Source organism: Equus caballus, chromosome 2, assembly GCF_041296265.1.
Source record: "Equus caballus isolate H_3958 breed thoroughbred chromosome 2, TB-T2T, whole genome shotgun sequence".
Classification (NCBI taxonomy): Eukaryota; Metazoa; Chordata; class Mammalia; order Perissodactyla; family Equidae; genus Equus; species Equus caballus.
The window spans coordinates 44,215,397-44,241,376 of NC_091685.1; the positions used below are offsets into that span (position 1 = coordinate 44,215,397).

At 60.3% G+C, this 25,980-nt stretch overlaps 1 protein-coding gene across 9 annotated transcripts in view; it reads right to left on the bottom strand.

The window, feature by feature from the left end:
* Positions 1–253: 253 nt before the first annotated feature.
* The window catches only part of ESPN (espin), a 32,145-nt gene continuing 6,418 nt past the window's right edge, over positions 254–25,980 (bottom strand). Inside the window, exons 3-15 of one of the 9 annotated variants that reach the window (XM_070254001.1) lie at positions 18,334–18,520; positions 18,025–18,207; positions 17,755–17,886; positions 15,019–15,223; positions 13,565–13,830; positions 10,778–10,939; positions 10,492–10,687; positions 8,769–8,795; positions 7,476–7,621; positions 7,129–7,392; positions 2,461–2,540; positions 2,352–2,363; positions 254–1,164 (exon numbers count right to left, since the gene is read on the bottom strand). In XM_070254001.1, coding sequence (XP_070110102.1) covers positions 1,017–1,164; positions 2,352–2,363; positions 2,461–2,540; positions 7,129–7,392; positions 7,476–7,621; positions 8,769–8,795; positions 10,492–10,687; positions 10,778–10,939; positions 13,565–13,830; positions 15,019–15,223; positions 17,755–17,886; positions 18,025–18,207; positions 18,334–18,520 — 2,008 coding nt within the window. In that variant the 3' untranslated portion in view covers positions 254–1,016. Of the gene's footprint in view, positions 1,165–2,351; positions 2,364–2,449; positions 2,541–3,022; positions 5,271–7,128; positions 7,393–7,475; positions 7,622–7,850; positions 8,029–8,768; positions 8,796–10,491; positions 10,940–11,453; positions 11,601–13,564; positions 13,831–15,018; positions 15,224–17,754; positions 17,887–18,024; positions 18,208–18,333; positions 18,521–25,980 lie in introns of those variants that run through there. The other 8 variants (XM_070254016.1, XM_070254007.1, XM_070254031.1 and 5 more) reach the window with 8 other exon arrangements.

The following is a 25,980-nucleotide window of genomic DNA, read 5'->3' on the forward strand; positions in this document are numbered from 1 at the left end:
TGATGTTTCCGCTGGGCTGGGGGTGTTAAGTGGCCCAGGCTTGGTTTCCTGGGACGTGGAAAGGGCGGGGAGTCTTGCCACCCCAGGGTGTGGGACCCACGGTGGAGAGCAGAGTGGCCCTTTGTTACCAAACCCGCCTCCCCACTCCCCCTCCGCGTGGCCCAGTTACCCGGAGCGGCAGAGAGGAAGTCGAGCGGGACAGAGGAAGTCTCGGCGACGGCGAGTGAGAGTTGAGAGTGAACGTGAGGCCCGGGCGGCTGAGAGCGCTTTAATGGGGGTGCGAGACGGCGGGGGCGCGGGGACTGGGGAGGCAGCAGTTGGAGGCAGGTCCAGGGCCCCTCGTCCTCCACTCACTCCACCAGGGCAGTGAAAGGGTCCGAGGAGCGCGGGGCCTAGCCGGGGACGGGGCGCAGACTTAACTGGAGGGAAGTGGGGGCAGAGGTGGGGCCCCAGGAGCGGCAACTCCGTCCCGACGGGCAGTTTGCAGTTTTCATCGTTTCTGGTAAACAAATGACTGAGAGGAAACCCTTGGCGGGGATGGGAAATGTGGCCCCGGCTAGGCCGGGCGCAGATCTGGGTCAGGGAGGGAGGAAAACCCCTTCCCCGAGCGTGGGGCCCGCCTCCGCCCAGGATGCGCCAGCCACGCGGGTTCCGGGGTGCGGGGGAGGGGGCTGCAGCCGGTGCGCGCCCCGCGGGGAAATCAAAGTCACCACCCACGGGGCTAGGGAGAGCTCTGCACATTTTGACATTCAACGAACATGCAAATATATGTAAGTAGGCATGCAAATAAGCAGCATCTTTTTGCGTCAACAGCTTGGGCACTTTTTCTGGGCGACTGCGGGGGCGGGCGTGCTCCAGCGTCACCCCGGGCTGAGGATGCGGGGCCTGGGGTGAGGGTCAGGGAGGGGTTCCAGCGCGGGAGGGGAGGGCGGCGCGGCTCCCGGGCCTGCCAGGCCAGGGCGGGAGCTGGGGGGCCCCCCTACGAACTCGGAAGGCTGCGTACAGGAGGGCGGCATCTAGTACTTAGCGATGTCTCCCTTCTTCAGGATGATCTGCCGCTGCCAAGGCGCCAGCTTGGTCTCGTCGTAGCCCAGCGTCCGCAGCTTCTCCGACTGCTCTTTCTCCCGCTGCATCTTCTCCTGCTTCTGTCGCTCCTCCTCTTTCCTAAGCATGGGGTGGGGGCAGAATAGCGGCCCGGGTGAGAGGGTGGGCCGCGTACTGTGAGTGGTCACTGGCAAGGAGTGGGTTACTGAGGGCAGGGGCTGAGCTGCTGAGGACAGAGGGACTAATTAATGGTGGGCGGGGTAATGGGTTCTAGAGGCAGAAGGGCTAGGCAAGCGGGGACAGGGGGTGGGTTAGGAAGCATGTGGTTGAGATTGCTGGGGACAGAGGGGCTTGGTTGGGGGCAGACTGGGGTCACTGGGGTACACATAAGAGCTGGGTGATTTAGAGGCTGTGGCTGGGTTATTGCTGGCTGAGGGTGTTACTGGAAGCAGAGATGCTGGGTTGAGGTTGGCAGAGGGTGTGGAGGGGGCGTTCTGGGGGCAGGGGAAGAGATTACTGGGGCCAGGACCTGAGTTACTCGGGACTGGGGTTGGGCTCCTGGGGAGCAGAGGAAGCACATTATTGGGAGATGGGCTGGGTAATTAGAACAGGTTATTAGAACGTGGGGGCTAGATCTGTGCTGTTGACAAGGTAGCTGCTAAGCACAGGTGGCTTGAGCATTTGAAATGGTGGCACTGAGGAGTATTGTAGGCACAGAACGCACATGGTATCTGAAAGACTTAGTTTTCAAAAGGAGTGTAAAACATCTCATTAATAATCTTTATATTGATTATATATTGAAATATATAATTTCAATTGAAATTATAATTATTTCAGTATATAACTGAGTTTTGATATATTGGGTTAAGTAAAATATACTGTGAAAATTAAGTTCATCTGGATCTCTTTTTTCAACGTAGCTACTAGAAAATTTAACATTACATAAGTGGCTATCATTATATTTCTATGGGACAGCATTGGGCTAGATTACTGGGGACAGAAACTAAGTTCTGAAGGACAGACTATCAAGGTTATTAGCACAGAGGTTGGGTTAACTGCAGAGCAGAAAGGGAGATGGGAGCTGGGTAATTCGTGTCAAAGTTACTACAGCATAGGAGGTAGACTTTGGGGAACAGGGACTAAGTTATTGGGGGAGAGGGGTCTGGTGGGATTATTGGGAACAGAGAGGCTGTGCTACAGGGCTGAGTGACAAGGGGATGTGTTCAAGATGGGTTTGGGTGAAGGGGCAAAAAGACCGTGACTAGGTGCAGGGAGGAGAGGCAGGTCGAGCCCAGCCCCATACTCACCGCTTCTGCTCCCTAGAAGGAAAAAAGACAGCATTAATTGGTGCCACTACCTCAGGGACATGATCAACATACCCTGCCAGGGCCTGCATCTTCCAGACCCCCAGCTCACCTCTCCTCTTCGAGCTTCTTCCGCAGGATGTCCCGCCTCCAGGCAGGCATGCTGGCCAGCCGGGCCTCCTCCTCCTCCTCCTGAAACACGAGCACAAAGCTTCAGGGTCAGCATGGGCTGGGACGTAGGGGGCTGAAGGGGGTGCACCCTCAACTCTGGGAATCTTCTTGAGTCAGGGACAATGGGACACAGATGGGGTCGCAGGAAGAGACCTGTTTGATGCCCTTCTATAGGGCAAATGGATGAAGGTGCCATAACCCCGGTCCCTGTGTCCTAGAGATAGCACCAGAGAGGTCAGAGCTGGGTGTAGGAGGGGAGCAGAGAATGAGATTCCCCATTGGGGCGGGTGGGCAGATGACCCCAGGCCTGTGGCCCAGAATCTCTGGGCAGATACACATACTTGGGCCCCCACAGATCCTGCCAGCTAGGAGAGACTCAGGCTGCTCCCTGGCTCCACTGTGAAGGACCTTCTGGCCTATATTTGTCCTATTCCCAGAATAGACACCAGCTCTACAATTGTGGGGCTACAGTGACACGACGGGGGGCATCCAACACAGGCAGCTTACAGCAAAGAGTTTTATTACTTGGTTGTTACAGGGAAGAAAGGATCTGTACACGTCACACGGAACACTGCACACGTGGCTCCCCTGACTTCAGCCAAAGAGGCAGCTGTGAATTCCAGTGAAAAACCAAAGAGAGAAAGAGAGCCACACGGCCCCAAGGGGGACCCAAAGTCCCTCACTGAGAGGGGCTGCTTCTTCCACCTGGGTGCATGCGGAAGCAGGCAACACTGTAGGGTCAAATGGGAACATCTATTTTGCCCTGTGCCATGCCCCCCCCATCCCAGCCAACACCCCACATCAGGCCATGATGGGACCTCAAAGGCTGAGGCAGCCTGGTCCCGGGCATGCTGGGTTTTCCAAGGCCACCTATCCTGGGTTCTTCCTGCCTGTTTCTGGCCTCCAGAGAGCACCCGACAGGCATCCAGGCCCGGGTTAAGATGCTTCAGGGTAATTTCTGAATTCTGCTGCTCAGATGTCAAAAAGCTCTGCCTCCTTCTCCTTCCAGAAGGAGAAGCTGCGGTCTATGTAGCGGCAGATGTCCTCGTTGCTGAACTCGCCCATCTCAGTCACAAGCTCTAGGGGGTCTTCGGCGGGGGCTTCAGTCCTAGGAGGGTCCGACGTCGGGGGAGGAGCGGCTGGCGGGGGTGGGGACGGGGGCTGCGGTGCAGGGGCAGGCGCCTCCGCCTGCTCCTCTCGCCAGTCCTCCGTCTGAGCTCGAGCGGCCTCTTGGGCCGGCTCCCTCTCCTTCTCCTCTTTTTCTTCCTCCTCTTCTGGCTCCTTCTCAGCCTCTTCCTCCCGGGCCGGCTCAGCCTCTGGGCTGTCTCCGAAGAACTGACGCCTGAGGTCCTCGAAGCCGTCGCTCCAGCCACGCCGGCCGGCTTCCACCTCCTCGAGCACCACGCGGTGGAAGAGGCGGATGAGCTCCCACGGGTGGCTGCCCAACCGGTCGAACATCTCGTAGCACAGCAGGTGGCGGAACTTGCGCTCCTCGCGACTCAGGCCCATCTCGAGCAGCTGGAAGTAGCCAAGCATGAAGAGATCGAGAGTGAGGCTGTCGTAGCGTGGGGGCGCGCCGCCGTCGAGGGGCGGCAGAAATTGTTCCGGCCAGTACAGGCCGTGCGCCAGGCCCAGGCCCGGTGGCTGGCGCGCCGGCACCTGCCGTAGGAGGCTTCGCCAGCGGCCCAGCAGCTTGCCCACCACCTGCCGCTGTTTCAGTAGGCGCAGCAGCCGCTCGTCTAGGCCGTCGGCGGCCCGCGGCTGGGGCACGTCGGCGGCCTCCGAGTAGAGGCCAGCGCCCGCGGCCGCCACGCGGGGCAGCAGTCTGCGCAGGCGCGCCGGGGCGTGGCGCCTCGGGCCGCGGAAGGCCCACTTGCGCCAGTGCTCCAGGAAGAGGTAGACGATGCGCTCCTTGCGCATGTCGATGTAGTCCTGGACGCCGCGCAGCTCGGTGGGGAGCGGCGGCCTGCGCGCCAGCTGCTCGGGCTCCGGCAGCGCCACCTGGCGGCCTGGTGCCTCGGGCGGGCCCAGCACGCCCAGGGGTTCCGCGGTGGCCAGCAGGCCGTTGACAGCGGCGGCACTTGGCTCGTCGGGGCCAGCCGCCACGTAGTCCTCCTCGAGGATAGGCTCGCGGCCCGGGGCGCCGGAGGGCGACGAGAGCTTGCGGCGCGGGTCGCTCGCGGGCGCCGGGCCCTGGGCGCGCAGCTCATAGGTGGCGCGGAGGTGCTGCACCGAGACGCCACACTCGAGGATCTCGCGTGCCACGGCCTCGCGGCACCAGCTGAGCGAGTGGGAGCGGCCCAGGCAGAGCGGGCCCGGCCGCCAGGGCGCGTCGGGCAGCGGCGCCAACGGCTGGCCCGTGTCGGCCGCCAGCAGATCGGCTAGGTGCGCAGGCCGGCCGCCCAGCGCGGCCAGCAGCGTGGCCATGCTCTTGAGCAGGGTGGAGATCTTGCTGCACCAGGCGGGCAGGCTGGCGGCTCGGCCGTGCATGCGGCGCGGGTCGACGGTGAAGCGCGGCGCCGACAAGGCGGCCGAAATGGGCAGCAGCTGCTCCAGCTCCAGTTCCAGCTGCTCCAGGCGCGCCTCCAGCTTCTGCGCCTTGTGCAACACCTGAAGGTTCTCGATTTGCTGCTCGATGCGGAGGATGTCGGCCTCGGTCATGAGCTCGCCGAAGGGCCCGAGGATGCCGTTGTGCTCGCGGGAGTACCTCCAGCCCTCGCGGGGGTAGCAGCACGAGCTGCCGGCCGTCAGCTAAGGCGGGGAAAACAAGAGAGGGGAGGGAGGCGCGTCTCCCTCTGGCCTGGCTCCCGTAGCGCCCGCCGAGGGCGCCCTTTGCATGTCCCGGGTGGTGTAATGGCTCCGCGGGGCTGCGTTTGCACGGACGGGCCGCGCCTGGCCGGCGGGCGATTACGCTGGGACGAGGCTTTGGCCCAGGCCGCCGCTCCAGGCTTTGGGCAGTGTCCACTTTGGTCGCTGACGGGGACACAGCCGGTCGTTGGGCGCTGTTGTAGAGGCAGGGCGGGCAGACGGAGTCTCCACACCTGGCTTGGTTGCTCATTACACCACCGAAGGAACATGCAAAAGGCGTTGAAGCTGCGATGCACCGGCGCATTGTCCCACCCCGCCCAAAGTCTGCGATGTCGATGTCGAGGCCAGACCCCAGTGGGGCCTCTCCTCTCCCCATCCACGACCTTCTCAAGCTGTCCTTCCGCCCAAGCCCTCCCTGTTCCACATCAGTCTTTTATCTGATGGATAAGAGGCTCTTAAAGAGGCTAAATTCCTACTGCAATTCCCACGCCCTGTCATCCCTGGGATAATAGTACAGTTCATACAGCCAGGCTTGCCAAGCACTTCTGACAGTCTCATTTATTCCTCTCTTTTCTCCACTTCTATGCTGCTACTTTAGCACCAGGCTTTTCCAGCCCGGGTTGGGGTGGGGGGGGGCCCTCACCTCCTCACAGGCCTCCCAATTCATCCTCTCCACTACAATCCTTTCCCCACCTACAAATATGATGATGCCACCTCCCAGTTATCTTCCCTCCCAGGTTCCTCACGGTTCCAGGAGAAAGTCCATTTTCTTCTGGGCAGCTGGCCAGGCCGTGATGATCTGACCCTCACTCACCTCTCCAGCTCTGTCCCCTCCCATAGTACAGTCACCGAGCCACACCCACTCTGACTCCCAGACCTCCCCTGTCCTGCCTGGTTGCTCTTTGCTCCACTCTTTTTCTGTCCACCTCTAGCTTATCTTCCAAGTCAATCTTAGACATCACTTCTTCCCTCGATAACCACGCCCCGAGCCTGAGCAGGATGGTGGAGTAGGGCTGCCCACTGCTCTGCTCTCCCCATCACAGCACTGAGGTGCTTTAACAGCCCCGTGTTTGCCTCCCCGGTCGCTCCCTCTCTCACATAGCCTTGTTTTGTCTCCTTGGGGGCACTTATCACTCTACGAAGGTGCCGTGTTTGCTTGCTGGTTGACCCTCCCCTGACCCCCTCCCGCAGCCACCTTGAGAGCAGGCCCTGACAGATACACAGTGAATCCCCAGAGGCCACAACAGTGTAGCACATAGATAGCGCCCGGGGAATGTCTGTTGAGCAGATCAATGGTAAACTATTCTGCCAGCCGGTGATGATCAACTGACCTGACAAATGAGGAAACTGAGGCTGGATGAGGCTCAGTATCAGCAGCTGGAAAGTGGCAGTGTAGGGAAAGAGCCCAGGCTGGTCTGACAGAGACCAAAGCCCTCTTGGCTACTCAGCGTGGTCCCTGCACCAGCTTGGTCAGCCTCACCCAGGAGCTTGTTGGAAGTGCAAAATCTTAGCCCCACCCAGAGCTCCTGAATCAGAATAGGCATTTTCATAAGATCCCAGGCGATTTGAAGGCACATTAGAGTTGGATGAACATGGCCATCTCACCAAAGAACAGGTTACTGGGCGGTGGAGATGGGGAACAGCCCCAGGAGAGGGGAGGTCATCCAACCCTGCTTTTCCCCAGAGGTAATGGGAACCGCCTGAGGTTGAAGGGCCCGGGCAGGGGGGAGTGTGATGTAGGGGGTGGGCTGTGGGCCCAGCTGCAGACCCCAGGGTCCCCTGGGAAGCCCCACCCACCCACCTTCCGCCTCTGCTCCTCTTCCTCCTGCATCTTCAGCTGCAGCTTGCGCACCATCACCTGGCGCTTCCACTCCGGGATGGGCCGGCCCTGCTCGTCGTGTGTGGGGATGAGCGCCTCCACATCGAGCTGCACGCCAGGCGCAGGGGTGGCGGGCGGCGCCGGCGCCACGCTACCGTTGAGCAGCGGCTGGGGTCCTGCAACCGGCGGGGTGGGGCTCCGGGCCCGTGACGGCGCGGGCGACGCCGGCAGCAGCGGCGAGTCGGGCTGCGGGGAGAAGCGGCGGAGCTTAAGCCCCGGCGGGCAGGGGCGCGGGGAGGCGGGGCGGGGGCGCCTGTCGGACCGCCTACCTGGGAGGCCGGTTGCCCGCTGCCGGAGAACACCGTGGTCAGCCCCTTGCTCTGCGGCGTCGGCTTCAGACTCTTGCCCGCCTTGATCTCAGCCAGCAGCTCAGAGTTGTCGCCCGTCGGGGACATCATGTTGAAAGACTTGGTGCCTGAGCGGAGGCCGGAGACGAGGTGCTGGCTGGGGGCCTGCGTCCCCGCCGACCCCCGACTTGTCTCTCTGCGGCCCCCTCCCCAAGTTAGACCGGGCTGGGGGCCTTCCCTTGGGCCGAGAGGGCAGCTCTCCAGATCCCGGGCCTCGCGAGCAGCCCTCAAGGACCCCAGAGACGGGTTCTCCGCTCGCAGCCCGCGCGGCCCCACCATCCTCCCGGTTCTACTCACGGGGCGTGGGGCCTCCGCCTGGAGGCCCCTGAGAGTTCATGACGGCTCTTGGGCTGGCCCTGGGGCCTCAAGCGAATGTCTCCGCCCAGCGCACTGACTGCCCAGCTCCAAAACACTACCTGGGGCCAGCCACCCGACCTTTGTCCCAGGTTCCCTGGCTCGGCCCTGCCGGGGTGGAGTCTTCCTCCGGCCCTCTGCATCAGCAAAGCCCAGTGACCCTTGGACTGAATCGCCTGGGGCCTCCTTGGCTCTACGGGCTCAGGACCCTAGACGCCGGAACCCAGCCGGTCCCCTCCCCACTCCACCCCCACAGACAGACGCCGCGCAGACACACTGGTTGCAAGCCCGGAGCACACTTATGGCAAAGCGCTGCTTAGCTCTGGGAGACTCAGGAAAACGGAGCCTTTACTAAGTATATGGGGCGGGGACACCCAGGAAGAAGGGCCAGGCGGATAACATGCAAATGCCCGGAGCGGAGTTTGCATTTTCCGACGAGGCCGGCGGAGGTGACTGGAGTTTGGGGAGGATTGTCTTTAGAGCCTGAGGAAGGAGTCATGGTTGGGTGAGGGGAACAAAACGGGCCAACAGCTCCTGGGTTGCCCAGGCTGGTGATCCCAGAGCGCAGTAGCGGAAGGGGGAAAAACGGAAAGGTGTCGGGCAGGCACCGGCGGTAGGCTCATTTATTTAGGCAAAACCGTCGGCCGGGCGCGGAATGCGTGAGCGTGCACACGAGTGTGGTGGGGGTAGGAGTGCAGGTGGGTCCGGAGGCCCCGCATGTGGCATCGAGGACCTCTCTCCTGCCCGCCCCTGGCTCTGCCCTTTCCTCAAGTCCCGTACCCCTTCGGCATCGTTTTTCCTGAGAGCGCCTTATCCCCCGCCCCCGCGCCTCAGCCAGGAGCCGCGCACGCAGCTACTCACTCTTCCTGTGCCTCAGGACTCTCACTTCTAGGGACCGAGAGGAGAGAAGTGACAGCGAAGTTAGGAGGGGGAGGGGGCCAGGGTGAGGCTAGGACAAAGAGAAGGCCAGGGAGAGCAGGAGGAAGGGAGGGAGATGCGCAGAGGAGGGGGGAGAGGAGAGGAGGAACTTTCCTGCCCATCTGACCCTGGCTCAGGCGGCTCTGGGGCTCCACAAGGGTGGTCCGCCCAGTTCCCAGCTTTGCTGGTGTCCCTGAGAGTTGGGCAGGGCTGCTACTGGCCCTGGCTCCCCTAGCAAGGGCCTCAATCTTGGCATTGGGTTGGCATAGGGCATCCAGCCCAGACTCTGCTGAGAAGGGGTGTCTAGAGAAGCCCAGAGTCTATTTTTCTTCTGTTCCTAGCTTCAGCTCTGCTCCAGGCTGTAGAGAGAAGAAGCTGACCCCAGAGCTTGGGGCCTTTCTGGTGGGTGGACATGCTACTATGGCTCTGGTCTGCAGGGGCTGGGGCTCCATAGGTACCCCAGGGAGCCTAGGCTGGCCCTACCCTGGACCCCACTGCACCCTCACATTCCCAGTCAGAGAGGTGAAGTTTTGGATGGTACCACTACGCATGGTCCCTGCACTGAGCAGCTGGGTGAGAAAGGCACTCCACCTCCCCCAAGGCTGGGATGGGAGCATCAGCACCCAGGCACTACCTCCTGGGCCTTCCAGGAGCCTTGGCATGCAGGAGACTGTCTCATATTACAGAAGGGAAGCCCAGGAATCCTGGTCAGCAGTCTAGCTCTTTTTTGTTTTTTTGAGGAAGATTAGCCCTGAGCTAACATCTGCTGCCAATCTTCCTCTTTTTGCTGAGGAAGACTGGCCCTGAGCTAACATCCATGCCCATCTTCCTCTACTTTATATGTGGGATGCCCACCACAGCATGGCTTGACAGGCGGTGCGTAGGTCCGCACCTGGGATCCGAACCAGTGAATCCTGGGCCGCCGAATTGGAACATGCAAACTTAACCGCTGTGCCACTGGGCCAGCCTCACCAGTCTAGCTCTTAAAAAATGATGCCCAGGGGAGTCACCAGGACGGGGAGGGCAGGGCATGATGGGTCACTGGTCTTGTCCCCTAAGCCAGACCCTGTCTGGCCTGAGTGAGGCCCCTGGGGGAGACGTGGCTGGGAAGAATCCCTGACGCATCTGAGAAGGGCTCAGGGCTGTAGCCAGCTTGGAAATACAAGAGAAAGAGGTGAGGAGTGGAGGAGAGGCTCAGGACAGATGTGGGGCAGGAAGAAAGTCGGCCAGCAGCTCTGACTCCTTGAAGCCGGTTCTACTTCTCAGCGCTTCCCTCTAGCACCAGCTAATCCGAATCACCAGCTACAAGAGCTGGGAGGCCCAGAGAGGGAAGTGGATGTGCCCCAGATCACACAGCTCAGATCTTCCAGTCAATTCTACTGCCCTAGTCAACATCACATGAAGGACAAATGAACCGGACCCAGCTAAATCTGGTCCATTTACCTGACCCCCAGAATCAAGGAGGACAAGCTAACATACACATGTGCATCCTGCTCTGAGTCAGAACCTTCTCTTAGGATCAAGTCCTCACTGGAGTAGGGGCTGCAGGAAGAACAAGCAGGAAAAGAGAAAGCACTAGGGCAGTCGCAGCTGGGGAGGGGGCGGTGTTGAGATTTCCCTCCCCTTCAGGGCTAGCGCCGCCCCCCCCCAACCCTCCCCTACTCACTGCCAGTGGACGAGGAGGAGCGCCGCTGCCCGCAGCCGGGACCGGCGCCCTCAAAGGGCAGAGGCGGAGCAGGCGGCGCCGAGCTCAGGGCCTCGGGCAGGGGCGGCGGCGGCGGCGGCGGCGGCGGCAGGTCCCTGGACGCCTTGGGGTCCGCGGCGCAGCCGTTGTGCACATGGTTCCCGGGGAGCAGCGCCGCCTGCGGGGGAGCGGAGGGGCCAGCGAGTGAGAAGCGGGCGGCCCCGCCGGGTCCCGGGCGGCCGGCGGGCGCGGGCTGGCGGGCACGCACCTCCTCGCTGTGCGCCATGCCCGGGCGTGCGGCCGGCGGCTCCCCGGGACAGCGGCCCAGCTGGCGGTAGTAGTCCCCCGTGCTGGGCTGCTTGCTGAAGGCGCGGGGCTTGCGGCTGGAGTCCTGCCTCCGCAGCCCGTTGTGGCCGTCGCGGGAGCTCAGCTGTGGGAAAACGGCGGCGAAGTGGGCTTCAGGCACTTGGCCCTTATGCCTCCCCCGCCCCCGGCCCCCGCCCGCTCTTCACCTTCTCGGGGCTCGCGGCCAGCGGCCGTCGCAGGCTGCAACCAACCCCGTTCCCAGACCCTCCTGTTCTCAGAACGGGGATAGGGGAAGGGTTATGGGGGCCTCGGTAAAAGGGCAGGCTCGGTCGACTCTACAGTGAGGGGTTCTGGGCGCACGCCAAGGGGCACAAGGGCCCCCAGTGAGGCTAGAAGGGGCGGGCCCAGGGGCGGGGTGGAGCCGGAGAAGGGGCAGCTCCCAGCTTCGCCAGCGCTAAGGCCTCAGCCGCACCCCACCGCCGGCTGCCAGACCGTCCCGCGCGTCCCCGAGGCTCCCCCGAACCCTCTCTTGCGGGAGTCCTGGCCCCGAGGGCGCCCTCTCGAGAACTCAAGTCCTGTTAGGCTCTTGCTTGCCCAGGGCTCTCAGCCGCCCGCCCCGGGGCTGGGGCTGCTCCTACCTGCGCCTGTGCCGGTGGCCCCCCGCTGTGCACCTGGCGGTGGGGGCGGCATGGACCGGACACCTGCGCTATCTGATCCTTCCTCTCAGGTTACAGCCCAGCCCGTGCCCGCCCGCGCCTATGAGCTCTGTCGGCCTGACATCACCCAGGACCCGCCAATCCCGAGCGGAACCCCCCCAGCAGTAGGGGACGCCACCGAGCCGCCAACTGCTGTGCCACACCCGGCCTTGCCGCGCCTGCCCCTCGGGCAAGATGTGGCCCCGCCCCCTGCGCCTCTCTCCCTCGCTAGGCGCTGGGCACCCGGGGCTTCATCCCCCTACTCATCTCCTCCATACGCGGGAGACAGAATGCGGTCTTGACCGCAGGCAGTGGAGCCCCCGATATTTGGCCCCCCTGGGTTCCAGGTCACGCCCCTGCCCTTCCCCTCCCGCATCTGGAAACCATCGCCATCCTCGTAAACCGACACCCGCGCCCAAGCCTCGAGTTTCAGGGGCGGCAAGGCGGGCTCGGGTGACAGCACAGCAGCCCGCTCTTTCGCAGATGCCCCCTGCTAAGCCCAGCCTGAGAAGGAGGATGTGAGCCAGCAGGGCCAAAGGCCGAGTCTCCAGGTGGGGGGCTGTCCTTCGTCTCACCCCCCAGCCCGTGTGTCCCCGCGGTGGCCCCGGACCCTCCACGCTCCACCCGACCTGGCTCACGTTTCAGGAAACGGGACACCGAAGGATTTGTTTTCTGGGCCAGCCCGCCCCTCCGCGCCCCCTGCAGCTCCGAGGCGTGGAAGCCACGAACCTGCTCCCGCCCACAGTCAGGCAAAGCTCCGACCCGGCGGAGGGCACTGCGGGCACACAAAGGGCCCTTTGTGGAGCACCCGGTGCCTGCAGACCGACACGCACACACCCAGGAGGGGCATGGGGGCAGCACAGGCCTGATGCTATGGCTCAGGGGAGGGGAGGGGGTGCAGGCCCGGCCACCTGTCCTGCGGCTTTGGGCAGGGCCCACACATCTGGCTGGGGAAGTCCGCTGGCCCTAGGTCCCCTGCAGGCCTCTCCTGAGCCTCCTCCATCTGGTGGAGATGAAAGGGGAACCCGACTGAGAGCTTGGTCTGAGGTGGCATGAAGAGGGGGCAGGTGGAGTCTCTGTGGATGCTATGGCCCTCCCCTTCCCTGCTCGGTGGCCTTGTGACCTCAGTCACCTGTGCGAATTGGTTATTCAGTTTGGCCCTGGAGTGGCTTGCCTTGGACTGGAGGGAGAACTACAAGGTCAGGCCTCCCACAGGACCCTCAGGGGCCTCCACCCCACACTCGGTCACCTGAGGGCTCAGGCTGCATGCATGCCCACCTGCCACAGGCCAGCCTTGCTTTGTCCTTTTGGCCAGTACCACAGGACCTCCTCTGGGTCTCCCTGCCCAGGACTCTCAGAGCTGTCCAGACCAGCCGTTTGCCCCTCCCCCTGCCCCAGAGCTCAGCCAGGATCCTACAGGCCCTGACACCCTGGGCACCTGGCACTCAACGTGCCCACACCAGATTCATCCCTTTCTCACAAGCTTGCTTCTCCCAGAGGATCCCATCTCAGGACTGGCCCTTCTACCCACTTGGGAGCTCAAGCCCCAAACTGGGGAGCCAGCCACCAGTTACCGCAGCCCCAGCCCCCAAGCCAATGGGTGCTGAGTCTTGCTAGTGCCCTCTCACCTTGCCTCCACCCTCCTCCTGGCCCTCACATGCACAGCCATGCCATCCGCATCTCCTACTGGAAGACACCCCCCTGGGAGCTATTCTCCGCCTAAGCCCGGGGCTGTGGGCATGTGTATGTCTGTGGAGAGGCAGTTTGCACATATTCTCTGCCAACTCCACGACCACCCTGACACTCTGTGTAAGGAGGGGGAGGACCCAGCTCCCTGAGAGGCACGCTGTCTGGGTATATGTTCCTTCACCCCTCCCCTGCCCCCAGCTCCCCAAAGGGTGGTGGCTTTGTCTTACTCATCTCCCTGTTCCCAGTGCCCAGCCCTGAGCCCCCATAGGGCTGGGCAGGAGCTTGAACAGACCATTGGCCTCCACTGCTCTCCATCAGCCTAGTCCCGGTGCTGGGAGGCCAGCAGGTGGCTAAGGGTTCACTACCTCCTTCTTGAAGGGCTCAGTCCCCACGTGGCGGAGTTTGTTCTTGGTCTGCATGTAGATGTCAGCTGCCTGTAGCCCCACAGGGGGCTTGGGAGCTGGGTAGCCTGGTGGAGGTGGGGGCAGTTGGGTGCCTGGGGGTGGGGGTGGCGGAGGGAAGCTGGGTGGTGGTGGTGTGCTTCTCTCCATCTTGTCACGGGGCAGGCCCAGCTCCGGGCTCAGCATGTCCATGTAGCTCTGTATATCTGCAGCCCTTGCACTGGGAAGCCCTGGGGATGGAAGGAAGGCTGGGTTTGGGAGTTTGCAAGAGAGGCTGTCCCCCAGGACCGAGACCTCCACTGCCTGGAAACAACTCACCAGAGGGCCAGGGGGGCTCAGGGCCACAGCTTGGTATGGCCCCACTGTGGGCCCGGGCCCTGCACTTGTTGGGGAAAGACAATGTGCTCAGGTTTAGAGGGGAGGCACCAGAGGGCGTGCCTGTGGAGCAGGGCCATGTGGAGAGCAGAAGGGCCACCCCTCAGGGCAGATCTGGCAGGGCAAGGTGGCAGGAGTATGGATGACCACACCCAGTCTTTGCAGGGCCCCCTGCCATCTCTGCAGGCCATCACCTGGTGGCATGAAGCAGGCATGGCAGGTGGACAGACACCCATGCTCAAGGCATGGTCAGAGTGTGTGTAGACACCTGCTTGGCTTCTGCCTGAGCATTTGTGCATTCATGTATATTTGTGAGTGTGTGCACATGCTTCTTTGTATTTGTGAATGTGCGTGCATTGGTCTGTGGGCATCATGTGTGTGTGTTTGTGTCTGTGTGTATGTCTGAGTATGGAAATAGAAGGTTATGTGTCTGTGTGTAGTGCAGGTGTGTGCTTGTATCTGTGCGGCTCCGTACGTGTGGCTGTGCCTTCATATCTGTGTATTGTGTGTACACAGGTACAGTTGTGCACTCTTTTTTTTGGAGAAAGATTAGCCCTGAGCTGACATCTGTTGCCAGTCTTCCTCTATTTTGTATGTGGGATGCTGCCACAGCACGGCTTGACAAGTGGTGTAGATCTGCACCTGGGATCTGAACTCATGAACCCAGGCCGCCGAAGCAGAGCGCATGGAGCTTTAACCACTGGGCCATGGGGCCAGCCCCCAAGTGTGCACTCTTGAGTGTGGGTGGGCGGGTGTGAGGTCTAGGGAACATTTTGTGCATGTGTGAGTGAGGATATGGAATTGTGTGTTGGGTGCAGGGGGGTTTTGTCTGAGGGAGAGTATGTGTGAAAGTACAGGTATGCCTGTGATGGGCACACACAAGTATGCATGTCACCTGTCTCTCACCAGAACCAGTGTCCCCTCCTGGTGACCTGGGTAGCCTCCATCATTAGCTGTGGGTGGAGTGGGCCCCGGGCCAGCCCTCAGGGTCTAGTGGTCTGGCTCCTGTCTGCTCTCCCTCCTCCCTCTTCTGGCCCACTCACCACGCAGGGGGCGGCGCTGGCCCTTCATGCTGGAGTGGCTGGAGGAGCAGGAGTCATAGTTGGAGAGGGTGCTGGTAGGCGAGCTGAGGTCAAAGTTCGGTGGCTGGACCGACATGGTGGTATTGGGCGAGGACATGCCCGAGTCGGGTTGCTTGGTCTCCAGCTCAGCGGACGGATCCCGGGACAGCACGCGGTGCTCTACACTCTGAGCAGAAGGGGAGGCCGCGAGGACCAGCACACTCTGGGCCAGGGTCCTGCTCAGGCATGCTCTCACTCTGTGACCTCAGCCAAGGCGCTTCCCTTTCTGGGCTCTCCTCCCCATCACAAGAGGGTCTCTCAGGTTCTTCCCAGGCTAAAATTCAAGCCCTGCCCCCTGGCAGCAGGACCATGGGTTCCTGCGAAATTCCCACCCCTGTCCCCTTCCTCCTTGTGGTGGGGAGAGACTGACAGAAGAGGGGACCTGGGCTGGACCCCAAGGGAAGGACTGCCATGGCACCAGCCCTCTCCTTCCTTATGAATGGGCAGAGGGCCTGGGCTCCAGTGTATCTGTGGGGCTGGGGCTCAGGCCCTGCAGCTGGTGAGAATACATGCAGCAGCTGGGGGTGGGGGAGGGGGTCAGGGCCCCCACAACTTGCAGGCAAGACTGATCCCCCATTACCTGGCCAACAACCACTGTCCCTCCTTGCCCAACTGAGGCAAATCCCAAGACCAGTCCAGCCCCTGCCTCCTGAAGGGGCCCTTGGGAAAAGGGTGGGGCCTGGGGCGGCCCAGCTGAGCTGCGTGGGCAGCCTGAACTCAGGCTGCCAAGCCTTCCATCCCCCACCACTGTCTGTGCCCCTGTCCACAGGCCTGACCCTCCTGGCATGGGAGCTGGCTGGGGTGGGGGCCCTGCTTACATTGCCCATGCTGGCCCTGCTGCTGCAAGCCGGCTTGCTCGCTGCTCCTGCCCAGGCCTGCTCCTCCCTGCCCTGCGCCCCCTCCCTGCCTGAGAAGTGTCACAGGCCCCCTGGGAGTGCGAGGCAGGCCTGGCACCAGGTAACAGCTCAGCAGCCACGCTCATTGGCCCCGTAATTAGGGGCTCTGTGAGAGTGTTTGCCTTTTCTGGGCCAGCCTCCTTGGTGGCTTGGATCTGTCACTGCTGCAGCTGGGTCCCCCTGAGTGAGGGGGCCAGGGCCCCCACATCCTACCCAGCTCAGGGGGACCAGGCCCTGCTGCCTACCCCATGAGCCAAGGGGAGCCAACAGGAGCTGGGTTTGGGGCGGCAGCCTGAAGATGCTCTTTTCTTAGATGACAGCAGTAGGCACTGGGGGTGCCCAGCCCTGACCCCAGGGATAATGGAGGTTAGGGGCACGGGCTGTGCAGCCTGGGATGCTGGCTTCAAATTTCACCTCCTCCACCTACTAGCTATGTGACCTTGGGCAAGTCACTTATCTTTTCTGCACCTGAGTTTCTTCATCTGTAAATGAGGAAACACTACTGCCTGCCCCACTGGGTTGTGAAAAAGATTTGAAAAGTTAGTGAAGTGCCAGGGTATGTTAGCTAATAAATGCCATATGTGTCAACTATCAGTATTAATTTACTGTGAAGATGAACTAAGATTACACCATAGAGCACTAGGAAGGGGACCTGCCAGAGTCCGAACTCAAGGAATGGTGCTCGTTGCTTACTGCCAGCAGCTGCAGACACTGTCAGGAGGGGCTGGGGGGCTGAGGCTCTGTGCCACCCCCCACTGCACCCCCAAAACAGAATCACAGACTCTCTCAGTGGGAAGGAACCCACCTCTGGTGCAGAAATGCCCTTCACAGCATCCACCCCTGCTTGTATACCCTGGTGACAGGGCGCTCATTACATGTTGGACCACTACTCTCTCTGAGTGTCCCTTTCTGGGGGGAAAAGCCTCCTCGGGATCAGTGGCAGTCTCTGACTCCTGGGCCTTGTTGTACCCTTGATTCCCCAGAACAGGGTGCCCCCTATGCTTGCAGATAGGGCAGCCATGCTCTGGGTTGGGGGCCAGGCTGCCCCCTGAGCGGGTGCTTCTGAAGGTGCCTGTGAGGCCCACCCCTTTTCCTCCCTCCTCTCCAAAGCAGGCATTGCACCAGATGAAGCAGAGTCCTGGACTTGGAGCCACCCACACCTGAGCTCAAGTCCCGGTGGGTTACTATACAGCTGTGTAACCATAATAAAATAATTTAGAAAGAACAACACAAGTTTCCAGTTACAAAGCAGCCACAAAGTGAGCTAATACAGTGTAGTAGTCAAAAGAGGTGGCTCCGGGCCAGGCCACCCGGCTCCACCTTCTAACAGCTGTGTGACCTGGGGTCCCCCTGAGACTCAGTTTACCCACCTTTGAAACGGGGACCCTAACACACTGCCTACCTGAGAAGGCGGTGGTGAGTTAAATGAGCTAATACTGTGGGCTGTGAACGGGTCGACGAAGATGACTATTTCCATCGGTATGTAAGTGTCTTGTGATTTCTCCAGCCTTCTTTCTTATCAGGAGGAAGCTGGTCCTCCTTCCTTGACCTTTTTGCCTCCAGCCCCTCACTCCTCAATGATCAGTGGTTCTGGGCTGAGAGTTCATGTGGGGTAATGGTGTAGGGCTCTTACTCGCTGGGTAAGAGGCTTCAGGTCCCTGAACCTCAGCTTCCTTCGTGGTAAAAGAGGTAACACCACCTCCCTCTCGGGGGAGCTGAGGGCGGGGGTGAGATGACGCCAGGAGCAGCGTCGGGGACGTACCAGGTTCTCCACGGTGCGCAGGTAGCGGGTGCAGTGGCTGTGGCCGTTGTAGTCCGAGAGGTCGGCGGCCGTGTACCCGTCGCGGTCGCGGACGTCCAGCTCCGCGCCGTTCACTACCAAGATCTGGCAGCACTGCGCGGGGCGCAGTGAGGACCCCCGGCCGCCAGCCTGGGCCCCCGCGCGCTGGGAGAACTGCACTGAGAGCGCGGGGCCAGCAGAGGGCGCCCGCCCCGCCCGCCCGCCCGGCCCCGCCCCCGGCCCCGCCCTCACCTCCAGCTCCCCATTCTCGGCGGCGTCATGCAGTGGGGTCCCGCCCCACAGGTCGGCGGAGATCTCGCCACCGTGCAGCAGGAGCCAGCTGAGCACTTTGGCGTGGCCGCGGCTCGCCGCGAAATGCATGGCCGTGGCGCCATCCTTGTCCCGCTCCGACAGGCTCACGTCTGTGCAGCTCACCTGGGCGGGAGGGGCCGGGGGAGAGACGGGTGGCTGGGCGCCGGGCCCCTTCTGGCCCCGCCCCCTTCCAGTGCAGGCCCCACCCCACCCGGGCCCCGCCCCGTCCCGCCGCCTCCCCGAGCTCACCAGCCACACGATGACCGGGCTGTGGCCCATCTGCGCCGCAGCGTGCAGCGGGGTCATGCCGTCGTGGGCGCTCGCGTGCGGGTTCGCGCCGCACTCTTGCACCAGGTACTGCGTCACCTCCAGGTGGCCCTCCTGGCACGCCAGGTACAAGGGCGTGGCACCGTTCTTGGTTTGGGCATTCACTCCCCTGGAGAGACGCAGCAGCCACAGTGGGCTCTCAGTGCTGCGCCCTTCCAAAGCCTTCCTACTCCCCTCGCCTCCCTCCTTCTGGGGAGCTCTGGAGGGTTGGGAGGGTGGGTTGGAGAAGGCCTAGCTACCAGGCCCCGCTGTCCCTGACTCGCTCTGGACTCAGTCCTGCGCCAGTCTCCCTCAGGGGCACCCTTCTGTCTTGCTGCCCCTCCCCCGCTCCCGCCCCCACCCCCAGCAGCCTCTTTTCCACAGTGCACATCTGAGTAAATAACCCACCATTTTACAAGGACGTGGTGACCTGGCCTCTCCCTACCTTTTCAGGCACACTGACCCACTGTCACTGTTAGTCCCCACACCTGCTGCCTGACCTCTATGCCTTTAATCATGTCCCCCCTCCATCTAGAACGCCCTTCCCTCTTCCACTCTTTAAGATTCAGTACAGATCCCTCCTCCATGAGGCCTTGCCTGGTTTCCCATGCCCCACCTTGCCCTGGGCTCACTCCATGGACCACCTGTTGTGCTTGGTTGACCATAACTGATTCTGGCCTCTGCCTCCCCCAGAAGACTGAATTCTCAGAGGGCAGAGTGGTAGGATTGCCAGATAAAACACAGGATGCCCAGTTAAATCTGGTGCATTTGTTAATTTATCTGAATTTTAGATAAACAATGAATCATTTTCTAGTATAAGTATGTTCCAAATATGGCATAGGACATACTTAAACTAAAACATTATTTGTTGGGGCCTGCCCCGTGGCCGAGTGGTTAAGTTCATGCGCTCTGCTACGGCGGCCCAGGGTTTCGCTGGTTCGGATCCTGGGCGTGGACATGGCACCGTTCATCAGGCCATGCTGAGGTGGCGACCCACAACTAAAATATACAACTATATACTGGGGGGATTTGGGGAGAAAAAGCAGAAAGAAAAATACCCAACCCTCCCCCCAAAAAACCCATTATTTGTTATCTGAAATTAAAATTCAGTTGGATATCCTGGTTGTTGTTACTCTGGCAAGCCTACATGTGGCCACCGTTTACTGAGCACTTCCCGTGAGCTATGGTATCAGCGGGCAGGTTCTCATTGACCTCCCTTAGATCCTACTGTCATTCCCATTTTTCAGAGGGGCGGTTGAGGCTCAGGGGCTTGCCAAAGGTCACATAGCTGGTCAGTGGCATTTGAGCACACATCTGTCTGTGTGATGGAGGGCTGGCATGCCAGGTCTTCACTCCCTGGGGCTTCCCTGGGGCCTAGTTTGCAATTGTCACTGCCTCTCATCCCTGTTCCCCAGCCCCCACAGAGGGGTGCTAACTGGGAACAGGTAACCAGCCCCATGAGGTGGAGTGCTGCTGGGAAATAGGGAAGCTGGTCTGGCCGCTGGCTGAGCCTTAGTTTTTCCGGCTTCACAATGGGTGTGGACAGCCTGGGGTGTAGTTACCAGAGTCGGGCACTAGGTGGAGCCACAATCTAGGCCCACACCCAGAAGCTGCCCACCCAGTCTAAGCTCAGGCTGGGGGCTGCGTCTCCCGGTGCTAGATCAGCTCTCTGAGCCCCAGGAAGTACAGTGCTTCATCCAACTTCACATCTTCTTATCCATCTGCCTCCCCCATCCATCCCCTCATGAGATCAATCACACGCTCCGCCCCATCCATCCGTGCCCTCCCTCCCTCACCCATCCATTAACACCAGCACCAGGCCACCCACTCCTCCTCCCTCTGCCCACTCACCTACCCTCTTGTCACCCCAGACATGACTTGGCCCCTCCCTCTCACACACCCCTTGGACACTCCCAGCTGACTTCTCCCTGGCCCTAAAACCCTGGGCTCTGTTCCCTTCCCTGACCCTTGACCGCAGGCTGCCTCCAGCCCCCACTGAGCACCCAGTCCCTGCTCTCTCCTTCCTCTTGATGTGGGCACCCCCTCCCCAGAAGCACAGCTGCCATTTGCTGAGGCTGACACTGAGCCTGGCACTTCACGAATTTGGGGAGGAGCAGGGACCCTGAGGAGGGGGTAGGCTGTCCTCCGTTACCTGACCCATGTTTGGGTGCAGAGTGGTGCTCACGAGCCAGTGTTACCAACGCAGCACACGGCAGCAGACAGGGACCCACCCACACGCCTCTCCTCAGGAACACGCTGGCTTGAGGCCACCAGCTTCCACGCCCCAGTGCCAGCGTCGAGCCCCCCCACCCCTACCCCATTCCCATTCACATGCTGGTGCGTCAGTAACAGCCTGTTTAATATTTCATGACCAATACTCAGTGGCCTGAATTATTCACTCCGTAACCAAGGCACAGCGAGTTCTGGGGTCCTGGGGATCAGATGCTGGAGGGGGCCACTACCCAGGGCCCACTGGGCTCTCTCTGGGGAGGCCTGAGGCAAAGTACACAGCTCAAGGTGCCAGATCTGCTGGGAGCTCTGCCCTCCCAGCCCTCACACTTGGCAGGTATCCGTGACCCAGGGCCCAGCCAGCCTAAGAAGGTCTGAGAAGCTGGCACAGAGCAGGACCCCAGCAGGAGGCGGCAGTCATGCCCACAGCCACCTGCCAGGCCACTCACAGACTGGCACTCCCAGCTGGAGTCCCTGGTACAGGGTAAGCCCTCAGTAAATGTTCGAGCTTATCACCATTACTGTTAGTATTTCAGCCTCTGCACTCATGGCCCCCATTCTGGAGTCACAGCCTCTTCCCCCAAGACATGGGGAAGATATGCTGATGGGCTGGGGTTGGAAAGGGGGTCCAGGCCTCATTACCCTGGAGGCAAGAAGGATGAGCACCCTCACATGTACTGGCGAAAATTATAAAAATATGGATTGCATAAGGAACAAAATAAATTAATAAATTTAGCTGGAGAGAGAGATGAATTTACAACAGCAGTAATAATAATAATAATTGATAATATGATAACAGGTACCATTTATTGAATGATCGCTCTGTTCCAAGCACTGTAATGAGCATGAGACACACATTCTCTCATCTAGTCCCCCTAATGACCTTACGGGGTAGGTGTTAGCATTGTCCCCTTTTTACAGATGAGGAAACTGAGGCACAGGGGGTGACCATCACTCGACAAGAGAGAGGCAGAGAAGGACCCAGGTGTAAGAAGGACCTGGCGTGTGAGGCCCCCTCAAGCTATGCCACGGTCTTGCCTTTTGTCTCTGTGTTCTCAAAGCCATCCACAAAGTGGGGGCAATAATCGTCCATGCAATATTCTTGGAGAACCCTCAGCACAGGCCTCGTGCCTGGCATGAGCCTGGAGCCACTGCTGTATTTTAGGATTCCTCCTGCTTGTGCTCTGGTAGGGGGCACAGCTGGCCTGGGGTGTCCAGGCCCTGCCAAGCACGGGTCAGGCCAGGCGTCATTTCTGTTGTGGCGAGTGACTGCCTAGAGGAGAGGGGCAGGGTCTCAGGGACCTCCGGCCTCAGGATCCCGCCTGGCTCCAGCCTGTCAAGTTCTAGTCGCAGTGACACCATGGGTAAATGTTCTGCTCCCAGCCCTGCCCCTTGTCCCGGCCTCTGTTCACCACCCTGACTCTGCAGCTCACTGTGCAGGGCACTGTGCAGTGAGTTCTTTACCCTCTCAAGCCTCAGTTTCCACATATGGCAAATAGGCATCCTAGTTGTCCAGCCTCTCCATGCCTCTTGTGAGAGAATGGAAGAGGAAGCTTCGGAAAGCTGCATGTTTCCTCCGAGGGAGGGCAGGTCTTGGCTTCCTGGTATCACAGCCACATCTTGAGCTACCAACCCCCTCACCCATCCAGTGAGCCTCCACACCGTCACTTCCTCGCTTCCAACCCCAGTGGCTTTCCCATCCTCACCTGACTTGGCCACTGCCTAACAGGGGCCCTTCCTGCCTCCTGAATACCTGCTCTTCTTGGCCTGGACAAGCACACACAGATTCACTGGCCAGGCCTCCTCAGCCTCCTTTGCTGGGCCCTTGGCCTCCGCCTGACCTCCAAATGTCAGGGTGCCCCAGGGCCTCCTTTCTAAACATACTCTCCTCCTAGTGGGGTCATCTACTTCCTGGGGTCAAAGGTCACCTGTACCCGATGCCCCTCATCTTTCCAGCTTGGATCTGGAGTCTATATCTGGCCCCTTACCTCAGCCCACTCCTCAATCTGTGCACTGATCAGGCCTCTAGAACTTTCCATGCCTAGAGCAGATCTCCCCCCACCTCGCTGCCCCGGTTTCAGTAAAGGACACCATGCCACCCTCCCTTGAGCCCAAGCTCTAGGAGTCTTTGGAGACCCTTGACCTCTTTATAGGTCTGAGGCTCCCTAGCAATGATTACATAAATCATGATATTTTTCTTTCTCCCGGGAAAAAAAGATGATATGGACAAACTGTAACTATTAAGCACGTCACCCTCTGATGACACGAAAGAAACATGGGATGCTTCTAAGGGTTTGTTGGAAATCTCCGTCCAAGATTGGTGCCGCTTACTGTAACCATTGCCACAGGAACAAGGAGTGACCTGCCCACGGAACCAGACTCAGATCAAAGAACAGCGTTTCCTGCAGCCCTCCCCACTGCCACCAGAAAGGGGCTGATCCCACAAGGATTAGACCTCATTGTGGGCTAAGGCTGCTCTGGATAGAAAGTCAAGTAGCCTTTGGTGCCTCTACCTCTCTTGGCCTCCAATCACGCCTCCTGGCTTATTTGAGAAGATCCCAAATGAGGCCTGGCACAGGGAAGGAAAGCAGCTCTAATTTGAGGAAGCTTCTAGAACAGCAGCTTTACATTCAATCCATCTGCAAGCCTGGAATATTTCCAGAAGGCTACAGGTCCCTGCACCTCTCCCAGCCTTCTGAGCCTTCCTCATGGTCCTCAGTGAAGCCAAGCTTGATCCCCCTTGGGCCTCTGCACCTACTGGTTTTTCTCCCGGCAATGCTCCCAGGCCAGATCTTCCCACAGCTGGTCCCTCTTCCTATTCAGGTCTCGGCTCAGCTCACGTCCTCAGAGAGGCCTTCCTTGACCCCCTCAATTGAAAGAACACCCTATCGCCCCCTTCCAAACTAACCCATTTCACTTTATAGTGCTTGTCACTCCTGAATTGCCTTTTGCACTTATTTCATCCATTTTAGGGATGCATGTCATGAGGCTACTCCATGCCAGGACGCAGTGAGCAGTGACAACAGCAGACCCCAGCCTCTCGGAGCTCCCTTCCACCAGACGGATGGCAAACCCACATGAGGGAATAGGCAAGAACTTCCCTGAATGTGGCGCATGCTCTCCATCTGTCTTCTTGTTCATTGCCCCCCGTGAGGTCCCTGAATGTCACCCCACGAAGCTGGGAGGGCTTGCTATATCCCTAGCACTGACAGGGCTGGGCACTGAGGGAGTGTTGGTTGCTAGTTGCTGAGTGAATAAATGGGAGTCGGTGAGATGGGCAGCCAGGCCGGGAGCTCTGTGATGCCTCCTCACACTGGCCTCAGCTGCTCGGGCAGGTTAGGTCCATTTACCAAATGGGCCGGGGGGCCCAGAAGGGAGTTCGGTCTGAGGTCACATGCAGTGAGCTGCAGGCAGGGCCAGACTAGACTCAGAGACTCCTGGCTCCTCATTCATTCCACAAATATTTACTAAGTGTTGTGCCCTGGGCAGACAGGATGGGGAAGACATTAGTTGGGGAGACAGACGGTAAGAGAACACACAGACGCACAGAATGTAATGCCAGGTAGTGATAAGGGTGCCCAGGAAGACGGGGAGTGAGTGTGTGTACTGTGGAGGTGTGCTCCAATCTGAAGGAGGCTGGGGAAAGGGGAGATGGAGCAAAGCCTTGAAGGAGGGGAGGGAGCAGCCATAGGGCTCTCTGGGGAGGCGTTCCAGACAGTGGGAACAGCCAGTGCGAAGGCTGGAGGGTTCTGGTCTGTTGCAGGAGCAGCAAGGAGGGGGGGAGGTGAAGCAGAGTAGGTGATGGGGGAGCAACTGGAGATGAGGTGTGGGGGGACCAGAGCAAGGAGGGCTCTGTAAGAAGTGGCCTTCCCTGTCAGTGAGCAGGGAGCCTGTGACTGGTCCAGGGATCTGACTTGCATTCTCAAAGGTGGGCAGAGCTGGACAGGAAGAGGGCCAGGGCCAGGGAGGGAAACCAGCTGGGGCCAAGGTGACATGTTAGCCTTGGATCAGGAGCTGCTGGTGGAGGTTGAGGCTGTCCACTGAGAGGGGCTACTCCTGACTCCACCAGGCCCCTCCTTTCTCAGAGCCTCCACCTGGGTCAGGGTCCCCAGGGTGGACATGCCAGTGCAGGCTCTGCCCCCAGGCCCTGCTGCCCAGGTGACCTCAGCAAACACCAAGGGTAGACCTGGGGGGGGGGAGTAATTAAGAATGAGTGAGCCCCCATTGCCTGTGGCACAAACAGGTACCCAGCAGGGAAGGGGCAGCCCCAGGCCCAGGCAGAGCCTCTAGCCTTCTAAGGGGCAGCTGAGCCACAGGCCCTGGGGCTCCCTAAGGGGTGAGTTGCTGAGGCTTCCTGCCCCAGGTGGGGGCTGCCTGAACCCCTCCGACTGGGCTATGGGAGCAGCCAGGCTTCATGAACCTTTGCATTAAAGGAGAAAGTGGAGTCTCCTGTGAACTTGAAAGGCCCTGAGAGATTAGGGCCTGGACCAGGAGTGGAGACAGACCCAAAGAAGGGGTACAGTTTGACCAAGGCTACACAGTGAACCATTGGGACCTCAGCCAGTAATAATTAACCTGTCGGAGACCCTGTTTCTCTCTCTGTTAGCTCCACGAGGCAGGGACATTCGTTTGGTTCACCAATGTATCCGCGGCACTTAGAATATGGCCTGGCACAGAGCAGATGCTCCCTAAACATTAATCAGTCAGTCTGTAAATTGGGCTGATTACAGAGCTACTGCCTAGGGTCGTCGTGAGGCTCAGACTGTTGTGTGGTGCCAGGCCCCTAGTGGGCACTGGGCAGGTTTGGGCTGTTCTGAGTTTATCTCGACTCCCAGCCAGGACGCTTTCCAGCCTGTCAGGGGAGGCCTTGGACGAAGGAGGCACCCACGGGGAGCTGGAGCTGATACAAATCTTTGGGCAGACTGGTGTTCCAGCTTGCTGTGACTGGCAGAGCCTGGGGGCCCCAGGGCCACAGTGCCCTCCTTCCCTCCCCAGCCTTGATGCTCGGGCCCGAAGGTCCTGACTGAGCCCAGGGCTTCCCTCTGACTGCACAGGCTCCAAGTGAGCCCACAGTGGAGGCAGAGCAAGCAGGAAATGGTTCCTGGGCCGCAGGCCCTCCAGCAGGGCGGTCAGGAGCTCAGAGGGCTACTGGCTCCTCGCTCCTTCTCAGTCAGTCCTGACGGGGGATCCGGACCCCTGAGTCCCCTCCACCAGCCACTAGTGCTCCTGACCAGGAGGGTGAACCCTCCCACTTCATCTCCCTCAGACCCAGGGCCTGAAACAGCCCCAGCCCAGCCCCGGCCAGCCTCCGTGCCTGCAGCTTAGGGACCCTTTCCACAGGGGGCTCAAAGGGAGGATTCC